This window comes from Nelusetta ayraudi, unplaced genomic scaffold (assembly GCF_046127955.1).
Source record: "Nelusetta ayraudi isolate G7.1 ecotype Tasmania unplaced genomic scaffold, CSIRO-AGI_Nayr_v1 ptg000034l, whole genome shotgun sequence".
Classification (NCBI taxonomy): domain Eukaryota; kingdom Metazoa; phylum Chordata; class Actinopteri; order Tetraodontiformes; family Monacanthidae; genus Nelusetta; species Nelusetta ayraudi.
Window position 1 is genome coordinate 6,485,001 of NW_027466084.1, and position 13,471 is coordinate 6,498,471.

The 13,471-nt window shown below is 45.6% G+C and overlaps 1 protein-coding gene across 1 annotated transcript in view; it reads right to left on the bottom strand.

Annotated features, from left to right (window-relative positions):
- Window positions 1–12,622, bottom strand: part of LOC142892515 (uncharacterized) — a 153,591-nt gene extending 140,969 nt beyond the window's left edge. Inside the window, exons 1-5 of the mRNA XM_076032729.1 lie at window positions 12,572–12,622; window positions 11,838–12,461; window positions 10,993–11,759; window positions 9,548–9,712; window positions 8,774–8,947 (exon numbers count right to left, since the gene is read on the bottom strand). Of these exons, the coding sequence (XP_075888844.1) occupies window positions 8,774–8,947; window positions 9,548–9,712; window positions 10,993–11,759; window positions 11,838–12,461; window positions 12,572–12,622 (1,781 nt within the window). The remainder of the gene's footprint in view (window positions 1–8,773; window positions 8,948–9,547; window positions 9,713–10,992; window positions 11,760–11,837; window positions 12,462–12,571) is intronic.
- Between the last annotated feature and the right edge of the window lie 849 nt (window positions 12,623–13,471).

Genomic DNA, 13,471 nt, shown 5'->3' on the forward strand with positions numbered 1-13,471 from the left:
ACTGATCGAGACGCCTCGCTCGGAAAATGCCCTTCAAAATGCGCACGCACCGCAGACGCACCGGAGATCCTGGGAGATGCTGCTAGCAAAACGTCTGCGTTCCACACACACACACACACACACACACACACACACACACACACACACACACACACACACACCAATTACCCCTAACCTATGCGTTGAAAAACACAGAAATATACAGCAAAACATCTCAACGTAAACACACTTTTACTGATAAAATAAAACATAGGCAGATATAACCTTAACAATTCTAAACCATGAGTTTTCTGTGCAATGATAATCATACATGCACATGGGAACATGTTTACCAATTTAATCCTCTTTCTTTCCTTCTTTCTTTCTTTCTCACTGGACTACAAATATATTTCTGAATTAATATGTTTTCCTGTTTTATAGGAGGTGGATCTTTTTGACTTGCTCATTTTAAAAGTAGCTTGCATGTTGAAAAAGTGTGAGCACCCCTGATCTATGCCCTTTTCCAAGTTCCACAAGCACTTTCACTGTCATCTGCCTGATTACACCCATGCCCTTTTCAGAAAAAAAAAATGCACAACCTGCCATATTATATTAGCATTTTCTGAACATTTGCACAAACAGAATACATTCAAAAAATGTATTCTACACATATTCTAATTTATGTACAGAAATGATTTGGTCATCAATTTTTTTGCAATTCATAGTCATTCCCAACAGACACAACAGACACAAAAATGCAATGCATCACACGTGGTTGAGACACAGCTTGCCTGTGATTGTACACTTGGCCAGTAGGTGGTGTCGTGTGCACATGACGCTTTGAGAAATGAAGCCTTTCTCCAAGCAGTTGGCTCAAGTGGTTCAATGCCTCATGAGGCTTCACCTCACCATCACTACTAGACAGTGTGCTTTCTTCATCCAGTGAAGGTTGGAGGCGTTACACTCTGATTACTGATAATGAGAAGAAACAAGTCCTTATTTGGCAGGGAGCCAAATGATCCATCCCTTCTTCCGGTGTCACCTGTTCAAACAATTTCCTGCAAGACAAGCCTGAGGTCACAGGTTCCTGTCCCCGTGCCTCCGATGGATCATAAGTTCCCCACCATGGAACTGAATGTGTTGTAGAGTTTGATGGTGGTGGCAAAGCCAGCTGCTTCTGCTGTCCATCCTCTGGTCCCCCTCTGGTCACCAGTTGATGAGGGATGTGCTTCCTTTGTCCTTCCTTGAGCTCTTTGCATTGACTCCTGCAACAATGCCTTTCTTTATGAATTGAAGAATTTGGTTGAAACTTAATTTTATTTAAAGTGTTTGTATTGTGTTTATATGTCGAAAAGAAAAAACCCTGAAATAAACTATTCCTTTTTTCATTTTCAAGTTAAGAGTATTGTGTTATTTACAGAACTTAAAGATATACATTAAAATCAATAATCTAAAATGACATTTTTAAAGAATTAACTAATGAACCCAGAAGCCCACCCTTGGTAAAGGCGTAGTGCTACAATAATATTTATAATCTGACATTCACTCCTAAGAAGGTTCTTGTAGAACCCGACAGCAGATCTTCTAATCTCAGACCAGTCTGACATTTCAAGGCCACAATCCGGGCGTAAACAGTGAATGATCTTCCTTTGTGCCTTGTTTTGCTCCAGCCCAAAGAAGACTTGAGAAGGAGCATCCATCTCAGCCACATTTAAAAAGCTAGACCTGACCAGAGCTCCGTGTGCTGACACACCTAGCAGGTTGGCTATAGCGGCCTTTTTCTTTTTGAGGGAATCTAAAAGCCATCGATTTCCAGAGGACTCTGCTAGAGATGGCAGTTCTTCCGCCTCAAACATCGGGCTAAATCTCTCGTGACATTGCCAGTCAACTGCTGGATCTGTGCCTTGCCGAAATCCCACCACTGCTGGCTGCTGGGAAAGGCAGGCCTGTTCTCCCTATGGCTCTCCCAGAAATATTTCAAAGCTGTTCTAAAAGCCTGGTTATTTAAAAGGGCAGTGTTAAAATGCCAATAGGCGCTTTTTAAAGGAATATTCTTCATAAAAAACAGTGCAGGAGACCAAGGAGTGGTCACGAAAACCCACAGGTTAAAAATATTTCAAAGGTGTGTAAAACAATAAATGTGGTCAAGTGGAGGTCAAGATGAAAAGTTTTCTTTGGAATTACTCCAGGTCTACGATTGCTGTTAAAAAGCCTCCACACGTTGGATAACTGATGTGATTTTATAACCTGTGTCATCCTGCTGGAGGAGGCCCGCTGGGGTTCTGGGTGATTCCTATCTAGTGAAGGTGACTCTGTGCAATTCAAATCACCTCCCAAAAACATCAAATCATTTTCATCACAATTTTTAACAGCATCATTTAAAATGTCTAAAAAAGCCGACCCTTCAAGCGCCTTTGTTGGGCGTAGACATTTAAAAATACAAGTTGGATATTTTCACTTTGAGCAACACACCTGGGATGATTACTTCAAAATCAAAAGAAACTGGTAAAAATCTTTGTGAAAATAAAATTCCCACCCCTCCACTACAGTTGGACCACCCATGGATAAAAGAAAAAGTACACAAGTCAAAGTCAAAGTCAAAGACCTTCTACACTTCCTCATTTTGGCTGCTGAGTTGACTTTTTACTTTGACAATGTGCTTTTTTAACCTGTAAACCTCCTGATCAGAGAGCTCATCATCAACTCTTCCACATTTCCTAGTGAGGAGTTTAGCGGATTTTAGAAAACACTTTAAGATGGGGAAAGAGATCTTCTACTATTATTAACCTCTGCCCTTTAGTTCTTTCCAAAAACCTTTTTATCCCCCCCCCACCCCCCCAGTGTAGAGAGAGTGTGCTGGTGACTCTTGTGACAAAGCAAGATCGCTGTCTCCCTCCTGGCTGAGAGTCACTGCTCTCCTGCTCACCTTGCTGCTGCCGCTCCCTGACTCTGTTCCCTTTCTCTTTTGTGAGATTTTAATGTCGTCATCGCTGACCATCTCCTCGTCCAATAAGGCATCCATCTGAGTTTCCACGTCAACAATCTTTAAATTTTTTCCACTTTCTTCTGACTCGCCGGCTGCATCCTCCTGAACCGTCTCTTCACCTGTCCTTTCCAAACAAACAACGGGGGAAACCTCTCTCACCAACGGTACCCTCGGACCCGGTCGGCTGCAGCGGTTCCGTGCTAGCAGCGACTTCGGACCGGGCCGGCTGCGGTGGTTCCCCACCGGCGGTCGGCCTAGACCGCATTGGCCCCGCCCCACTCTTCTCTGGGCACGATGGAACCAAATGAGCCTCCGCCATTTCATGGTTTCAGATGTTGCCAAAACGACGTCATTGAAGCCATGGACTTTGAATGGAAAGGACAGGTTTAGACGGTGTGTGGAATCTTTCAAGATGATAAATACTTGCCTGCGGTGACTGACTACGTGTCTCAGCTGAGGTGATTTGCAGCCAAGCGACACCATTTTTATGGGTGAAACCAGCTGAGCAAAAGCAGATCATTCTGTCACTAATATTTCATTTTTTATCAATGGAGGAGCATTGGAAATCACTACTTTGGTAGCTGGACTGACTGGAGGGAGAACAGGAGTGAATGTGTCATGAATCACCACACCTCTCTTCACCACCTCACCCACCTAGAAATAAAACCATGGCCCCATTCATCCTGGATGGCGATTTGACACTGTGCTAAGCCACCACCTCAGCCACTGCCAAGCCAGCCTCCTCCACACTGCACGGCACTGAGGGCACCAACTGGATGGCATGACGACCAGTGAGTTGCTCCAAGTCAGCCGCTGCAGCCCCAGACACCGGCATGGTGCTGAGTCAACACACACACACACACACACACACACACACAATTATCAAAAGACAGAGAGAAGAAAAACTCACACAAAAGCATAAAACAAGAAGATTTAAGCTGATAGAAGTTTTCTCACAAAAAAACCCAAATGCTCAAACAATGCACTCTCAACTCTACACACACTCTGCCATCTCAGAGAGAGAGAGAAATGGGAGAGAGAGAGGGAGAAAGGGAGGGAGAGAGAGACAGACAGAGAGAGAGGGAGAGAAGAATAGAGAAAGAGAGAAAGACAGAGGGAGAGAGAGAGATGAAAAGAGAGAGGAGAAATATGACAGCCCAAACAAACACAACAACCAAGGACACTGAACAAATAAATGTTGCAGTGTCTCAGATTGATCACAAAACAAGTGCCCCTCCCTCACGTTGGGATCCAGGTGCGCTCTGTATCTGTTCGTAGCTATTGCACCGTGTACAATCCTCCACTGGAGGTCTGCTGCCCGTTTTTCAATGGGCAGCTTGTACAGGGACCGCCAGCTGCCTTTCGGGTAAAATTCTGGGCCAAAAAACTCAGTCCACTTCGACTTAATCCAGACCCTCCAAGGAGCGCTGATTGAGGACCTTGAGGCTGATCTGATAGGCCGCCTTCCTCCCCACATTCTCAAACTTGTTGAGAAGAGAAGTTGCAAAAGAAAGCAGCTGACCTTCCTCCTGCCCATCCCCCACTGCTGGGGTGACGCTGTACTCACCCTCCTCAGTCCATTGCTCACACACAGTCTGATTTTGTGCAAATATTCTCAGGTGTGATGTGTTGTGATTCTATATTTAGTTTAATGCATTATAGCAGTGAGAGTTAGTATATTAGCAAATATTGTATGTATGTGTTAGAAGTATTACAGTTAGTTAAATGTTTAAATGTAATGAATGTCAATACATGTAGTCCTCTTATAATCATTTGCCCATTCTTATCAGTACCATTCAGAACCTCGGAGTAAAGACAGATACTGTTTGACTGATTAAGCCTCAGGAACAGTGACTTGGGGTGATCAAAGTTGGGGTGAACACAGAAACTGCATTTGCTACCCCCATAAAGTTTGTGACCCTTTCAGGCACGGGAACACAAACTTTTCACCTCAGGGTTTTATGGCAGGAAAGTTTCCAGCAGACCAGATCAAGAGGAGGATGGACTATTTGGCTCCCGGCCAAATAAGGACTTGTTTCCTGTCACAGATTAGTCTAAAACGGGGAAGGCTACACCACCGGACAGCCAATAGGAGGACGACATGGAAGAAGACATCTACATATTTTATTACTGTTTGTTTCTGTATTTAAGATGGCGTAAGGGACAGATAGATCAGACTTGGCATCTGATAACACATTGTTGTTGTTAGGGTTAAGCCTCCGGAGCTCTGTACCAAGTATCTTGTTTTTTCTGTTACTAAAACTTCTTAAGATTTCACTTGTCTACTATTCTCTTCATTCAACGAACACGCGGTTTGGTAGCATGAGATTGGATAAAAGAACCAAACCAACAGATGGTAGTGACGCACAGACCTCATCCACCACCTTCTGAAGGAGCCTGATGGAGTTGATGTTGCTCTTCTCTCTCAGGACATCCATGGACCCCACCGCCATCCTCATCAGATGGCCCAATTTAGTGCAACCAGCTTCTCTGAGGTTGGCACGCAGGCTTGCAGACTGCAGCGACCTGGTCGTGAGGAAGTCATTAAAAAACAGCAGTTCCTCAAAGAGCCACCTTTCCGGAGTCTCCTCCAAGACACGTGCAAAGTAAAATATCCTCCAAGCCTGAAGCACAGAGTGATAAAATGATGACAGTCCACCAAGGTCCACGGTTTCAAGCTGTAAAAGAAAAAGTTGCTTGTCGTAGCCCAGGCGTCCAGCTCTCCACAGTAACAGTCGAGCCGTGTCAAGCCAGCCTGGACCAGAGCTGCACAAAAGTCTGTTAGCGGCTTGAAGTCGAAAAGCAGCAAGCTTGGAACAAAAGTCAATGAGCCCCTGCCCCCCTTCAGCCACAGGAAGATAAAGAGCAGCTGCCCGGACCCAGTGTTTACCAGACCAGAAAAAGTTCACGAGGGTCCTTTGGATGTCCTCAACCAGGCTTACCGGCGGTGACAAGATGGTGAACTTGTGCCAAAGAGCCGAAACAACCAAGTTATCGGCAACCAGAACCCTTCCCCTGTATGACAGCTGGGGTAGCAACCATTTCCATTTAGACAACCGAGCGCACACTTTCTCCTTAATTCCCTCTCAGTTTTTGGCCTGAAAACCCGGTGTGCCCAAAAACACACCCAGCACTTTAAGTCCCTCCTTCCCCCATTGAAGTCCTCCAGGAAGGCAGGGTGCTGTATGGCCTCCACCCTCCCAACAATAAGGCTTTGCTTTTTACCCAGTTCACCCGTGCAGAAGAGGCTTCTTGATACATTAGCAGAATTCTCTCTGAAACATTGACATCTGCCTGGCTCGTAACAAAGATGTTGACGGAACTGGCGTACACCATGTAGGACCAATCGCTGTACTTTACCCTAAAATACACCACTAGAGTCTGAGTTGGGGAATCCAAAAACTTGAAAACCTGCCGCCTCAAAAACTGCACGTTTCAGCTTTAGATCCCTGCAACCCAGGCTCACAGTTCTAAACGCGCTGGCAAATTTACCGAATCTACAGAGCTCGTTCTCCAGCAAGTTGTTGGGGATAAACGGCGGGACGCCGGAGACGGTTATCCGCGTGGAGGGTGTTGACAGCGGGGACACCTGAACGAACACGTCCCTAATAAAAACGCCCCTCTCAATCAGTTGGTGGACAAGACGCTCCTCTTTAAAGAACACCACCATAGCTTTATTCATGCGCGATGCAAAAGAGAGATTATCATGACCTACCTGCTCGCCTACAGCCAGCAAAACCTCCTCTGCAGTAACATTGCCTTCCGGAGGAACAATCTGCACTCCCTGTCTAAGAGGAGGCGTCCCGGCCGACGCCATTCCTCCAGGGAGCAGAGACACTCGACAGAAAACGCCAATCACACAGCTAACACACAAAATAAACTTTATAAAGGATGCCAGGATGCTTTGCAGCAGCACGCAAAGCAAACTGGGATACAGAAGGACGTGAAGGATAGCGGTGTAGCCTTGGAATCGGCTAACAGTAGTGACAAAGCAAGATCGCTGTCTCCCTCCTGGCTGAGAGTCACTGCTCTCCTGCTCACCTTGCTGCTGCCGCTCCCTGACTCTGTTCCCTTTCTCTTTTGTGAGATTTTAATTTCGTCATCGCTGACCATCTCCTCGTCCAATAAGGCATCCATCTGAGTTTCCACGTCAACAATCTTTAAATTTTTTCCACTTTCTTCTGACTCGCCGGCTGCATCCTCCTGAACCGTCTCTTCACCTGTCCTTTCCAAACAAACAACGGGGGAAACCTCTCTCACCAACGGTACCCTCGGACCCGGTCGGCTGCAGCGGTTCCGTGCTAGCAGCGACTTCGGACCGGGCCGGCTGCGGTGGTTCCCCACCGGCGGTCGGCCTAGATCGCATTGGCCCCGCCCCACTCTTCTCTGGGCATGATGGAACCAAATGAGCCTCCGCCATTTCATGGTTTCAGATGTTGCCAAAACAACGTCATTGAAGCCATGGACTTTGAATGGAAAGGACAGGTTTAGATGGTGTGTGGAATCTTTCAAGATGATAAATACTTGCCTGCGGTGACTGACTACGTGTCTCAGCTGAGGTGATTTGCAGCCAAGCGACACCAGTACTGACCTCACACTCTCCAGTTGATAGTCTCTGCTGTGGACAAGATCCATTAGTGGCTTCACTGATGAATCCTGCAGCTGGTTCTCACTCAGGTCCAGGTGTCTGAGGTGGGAGGGGTTGGACTTCAGAGCTGAGAGCAGCCAATCACAGCTGAGCTCTGACAAACTGCAGTCCTCCAACCTGAATAAAGAATAAATGATGGTGTGAGTGGAGTTTTCATCACTATATGAAATTAAAAATATGAATGTCTATAACACTGTAATGTCCATTAAACCAATCAGAAGCACAACAATAATACTGAAATAATGAATCACCACAAAAAAATATTTTATATCAACCTGTTTAGTCATGTGACCACTGATCAGCTGTTAACAATGTTGGAATTCATTGATTCCTTTTGCCTCAAAGGTTCAGTGTGTAAAATCAGTGCAGATTTATTGCTGAAACCTTCATATACAACCGTCAATATAGTTTGACGTCTTTGATTAGTAGAAAATAAAAGTCCTCTGCTTTTCCTGCCGTTAGAACGCTTCTTTCTAGAAACAGACAGGAGGTCAAAGGTCGTGGCCATCTTGCACCCCCATGTTTGTAGGCGGCTGGTTGGGAAGATGAGTTTGAGAGACAGTTTCATATTGATGGTTGGAGGCTGGAATCCTCTAATAAAGCAAATGCTGAGAACAAATGGTTATTAAGTGACTGAAATGCAGTGGAATCTTTTCTGCATCTTGCTCATCAATACTGAACTGACTGAGATGATAGAACCTGCATTGACTGTTGACCTTCTGCTGAGTCCAGCTGGATCTATCTACAGTATCTAAGTGCTCATACAGGTGGCTAATGCTAGCGCTAGCTGAAAATCATGCTAGCACTGGACTGTCTGCTGTGACTATGACTGATTGTGATGCTAATAGATGGTTGTAATATTTATATTGATGGAACTTTATACAGAGAATTAGACACCTTTGGTGTCAACCACATCCTTTATGATGCTGGAAGGCCCCCGTAGTTCACTGGCAAGAAGGGGAGAGGGAGGGCCAGCAAGTAAGCAATGCAATCTGACCACTAGATGGCAGGATTTTACATACTGGACCTTTCAACCCAGTTTCACTCATTTCAAACACAAACCAGTGACTGCAAATTGAATTTCCAACAGCAGTGAAGTGAAAATCATGACAACAATAACAAGAGTGATAGAAGTTGTAGAGTGAAGAGGGTGAACTGACCTCAGAGTCTCCAGTTTACAGTCTGGACTCTGCAGAAAACCACTCAGCACCTTCACTGATGAATCCTGCAGCTGGTTCCCAGTCAGGTCCAGCAGTCTGAGGTGGGAGGGGTTGGACTTCAGAGCTGAGAGCAGCCAATCACAGTTAAGCTCTGACAAACTGCACCTCTCCAACCTGAATAAAGAATCAATATTTGATTTCTTCCATGGTGTAAATGTCATCTCAAGAGTCATTTCTCCCTGTTGATGATCCAGATGTGCAGCTATTGGGATCACTGAGTCATTCCCTCAAACCAGTCATTGTGTCAGTGTGTTGTCAACACAATAACAACAGTAGTGTGCCAGTCAGTGTGCAGCTAATCAGCAGTGAAGATGGAAAATAATCAGTGAGTCCTTTGTGTGCTTGTGGCTGTTTTCAGTCATCAGAGTCTCGTTACAAGTCAAACACATTCAAAGGACAAGATGAAGAAATACTGCTGCACTATTAATCTGCCTCTAATATTTCTTAACAGGATTTTCTGATCAGTCATGTGACCTTCATCACCAATCAACAACTTCCATTGAGCTCCAAAGTGACTGGAGACATTTTCCACACTTTCTTCCACCATCCAAAGTCTTTTCTGGCTGCAGATTGTTGACATGAAAATATCAACAACATCCACTTTGTCTAGATGAGTCTTTAATATCTGCTTCAAAGTCTTCACACTGAGCAGCGTTACACACCAGTTGTCATCTGCTGACACACACTGTCCACCAGTAGAAAGCAGGAACTGACCTGAGAACTTCCAGTCTGCAGTTTGGACTCTGCAGTCCAGCACAGAGCAGCTTCACTCCAGGATCCCTCAGGATGGTCCAGCTCAGGTCCAGCAGTGTGAGGTGGGAGGGGCTGGACTGCAGAGCTGAAGACACCACTGCACACTCAAGCTCTGAGAGTCCAACACTGAATGAAGGAGAGCAGAGTGAGAAGTTGCTCCCTCCTTCATCATCATCATCATCATCATCATCATCATCACCACCATCATCATCATCATCATCATCGCCATCACCGTCATCACCACCACCATCATCATCATCATCATCATCACCACCACCATCACCACGATCATCATCATCACCACCATCACCATCATCACCATCACCATCATCACCATCACCATCATCATCACCACCATCACCATCATCACCACCATCACCATCATAACCACCATCACCACCATCACCATCATAACCACCATCACCATCATAACCACCATCACCACCATCTTCATCATCTTCATCATGAATGATTGAAGAGTTGATTTTGGTTGACAGTGTAAATTCAATCAATCTTGTGCAATCAACTGACAACAATGAAAAAGAAGCTTCCAAAACAAATGTGCACATTATAAAGACTCACAACAACAAAAACATAACAACTGTGTGAAGGAAAAAGCAGCAGGCTGAAGCCCAAGCTGATTCTTGCCTTTCCTATCCAGTCCATAAGATTAGCTGGAATAATTAGTCAGACAAAATCAAAAAGGAAAAAAAGAGAAAAACAACTCAACAAAATATGCTTGACATTATTCTTCATCATTGACTCACAATTAAATCATTTATCCTCATCATCATCAAGTATTTTGCCCTTCAAGATTTTTTCAACTCAACAAAGAAGCACACATTTTCAAATGGTCACTGATCCCATTCCAAAATGGAACTCCCAAAAAAGAAAGACATCTATATTTAACAATGCTTCTCACCTTCCATCATTCAAAGACACTCAACCCTCTGAACATGGATTGATTTTCTCTCACTTTAAAACACTGTGGGGTAGATCCTCAAAGCCATTGCGCGGCTTTTGCGCCTGAAAATCCGTGTAAATAGCACAAAAAACGGTGATTCCGATCCACAGAGGGGACGCAAACGTGAAAATCGGCTTACAATGCGCTGAGGCACAGATAGCGGCAGGGTTGCGCCAGACTGGAAGATGAATTGGAAGATCTTTGATTCTATCAATCATTGATTTGTGCTTTAGGGAACTTTATTGATTATTCTGACAACTCTTTTCTGTAGTTGAATTATTATTAGAACTATTTAACCAGGTTTGTCCCTTTGAGATCCAAGATCTCTTTTACAAGAATGACCACACACACACACACACACACACACACACACACACACACACACACACACACACACGCGCACACACACACACACACACACACACACGCACTGTATACGTACCTTCCTATCACAGCCTTCCTGCAGTTCCTCACAGCTGGAATCAGTCTCAATCTTCCCTCCATGGTTGTGTTGTACTTGTTGATGTCCAACTCCTCCAGAACCTCCTCTGACATCTGCAGCATGTAGGCCAGAGCTGAACACTGGATGGCTGAGAGTTCCTTCTCTGATCTGTTCTCTGACTGCAGGAACTCTTGGACCTCCTGATGCACTGACTGATCCTGCACCTCCAGCAGACAGTGGAAGATGTTGATGCTTCTGTCAGGATAAACATCACCAGTGTTCATCTCCTTCAGGTTGTTGATGACCTTCTGTAAGGTTCCTGGATGGTTGTCAGTGAGACCCAGCAGGCCTCCTAAGAGTCTCTGGTTGGATTCCAGACTAAGTCCATGGAGAAAGCGAACAAACAAGTCCAGGTGACCGTTTGGACTCTGCAGGGATTTCTTCATCATCCTCTTCAGGAACTCATCCAGGGATTCTCCAGAGTGAACATCTCCTGTCCTCTTCCTCTTGGTGTGACAGTGGAAGCTGAAGACTGCAGCCAGAAACTCCTGGACGCTCAGATGAACGAAGCAGTAGACAGTTTTGTGGAAGATCACACTCTCTTTTCTGAAGATCTCTGTACAAACTCCTGAGTACACAGAGGCATCAGTCACACTGAGACCACACTTCTCCAGGTCTTCATTGTAGAACATGATGTTTCCACTCTCCAGATGTTCAAATGCCAGCTGGCCCAGCTTCAGAAGAAGCTCCCTGTCAGCCTCCGTCAGGTTAATGTTGTCTTTTGGTTTCTTCCTTGAGAAGAATGAGAATGAGAACATGTCAGTCAGCATCTTTGACCACTTCAGCTCCTGTGGACCTGTGGTCTGATGCTCTCCTCCATACTTGTGCTGCTTCCTCTTGGTCTGGACCAGCAGGAAGTGTGAGTACATGTCAGTCAGGGTCTTGGGCAGCTCTCCTCTCTGCTCTGAGCTCAACATGCTCTCCAGAACTGTGGCAGTGATCCAGCAGAAGACCGGGATCTGACACATGATGTGGAGGCTCCTGGAGGCCTTGATGTGGGAGATGATCCTGCTGGACACATCTCCTCTATCTCTGAACCTCCTCCTGAAATACTCCTCCTTCTGGTCATTGGTGAAGCCTCGTACCTCTGTCAGCCTGTCCACACATGACGGAGGGATCTGATTGGCTGCTGCAGGTCTGGAAGTTATCCACAGCAGAGCTGAGGGAAGCAGATCTCCTCTGATCAGATTTGTTAGCAGGACGCTGACTGACTTCTTCTGAGTGACGTCAGTCACCACCTGGTTCTTCTCAAAGTCCAGAGCCAGTCTGCTTTCATCCAGGCCGTCCAAGATGAAGAGAAGCTTGCAGACATGCAGCTGCTCTGCTGTGAGCTTCTCTAACGTTGGATGGAAAACATGGAGAAGCTCCAGAAGACTGTAGTGCTGCTCTTTGACCAAGTTGAGCTCATACTGAGCATAGTCTGATGATTTGACTGACTCTCTTCATTTGAGCCTGTGTGGCATTGCCAAACCAGCAGATGGCAGCAAAGGTGACCATGCTTTCAATTAAAGAACAGCACCAAGCCACAGTTGCAACCCTGAAGACTGAAGCAGGGAGGCAACGAGAGCATTTTGACAGTCTTGGTGTGAGCCAGGCGGGAATGGAACCCACAACCTCCCAGTCTCAGCTGCTTAGGGACTGGACTGGAAGCTGGAAGTTGTTGTTTGCGTTCCTGGAAGAGTGTTTTTCACAGAAGGCTGCTGGACTGACAGCAGGCCGGCACATCGTCCAGCAGCTGCTGTTTCCTGCTCAGCACTATTGCTGTTGTTCCACTTGCCAATAAAATATCTCCACTTCTGCTGAACCCACTGACGTCAAGCAAACTCTGTGCTGAAGCTCAAGATCCACATCATCCAATTGATGTTTCTGGATGCTTTCTTCACAGGAACAAACAAAGTAAAACCTGCTCCCAGTGGGAAAATGCTCAAATTTCTAATTCTTTTTTGTCAGCCACAATTTTGGAGGTGTTTCACAGTCATGTGACCCAAAGGAAAGAGAAACACTGTTTGCTGTCTGCTTTGTTTGTTTTGGTGCTTGGCAGAGACCTCCAATGAAATGAAAATTCAACTACAGAAAATAAAAGTGTCATTCTTACAAGAGACAGGTGAACCAAACTATGGTCTGTGGCCCCTTCCAGGCCATTGCAGCCACAACCAGTGCAGTTGACAACAACTCCAAGAAGAAGATCACTGCACATTTGCCTGCAAGTTAAAAATAATGACAGGGAGCAGCAGTGTAGTAGTACTGCAGTAGTACTGTAGTACTGCAGGTTGGTCTCCAGAACACTTGTCAAGGGTCTGGGTCTGGTCTGGGACTCTGAGGCATTTTTATTGCTTCTACACTTGGCAGCGGGACAGCTTGACTGGTGAGACGGGCATGATGGGAAATGACACTATTGACCAGATCAGGACTAAAATAT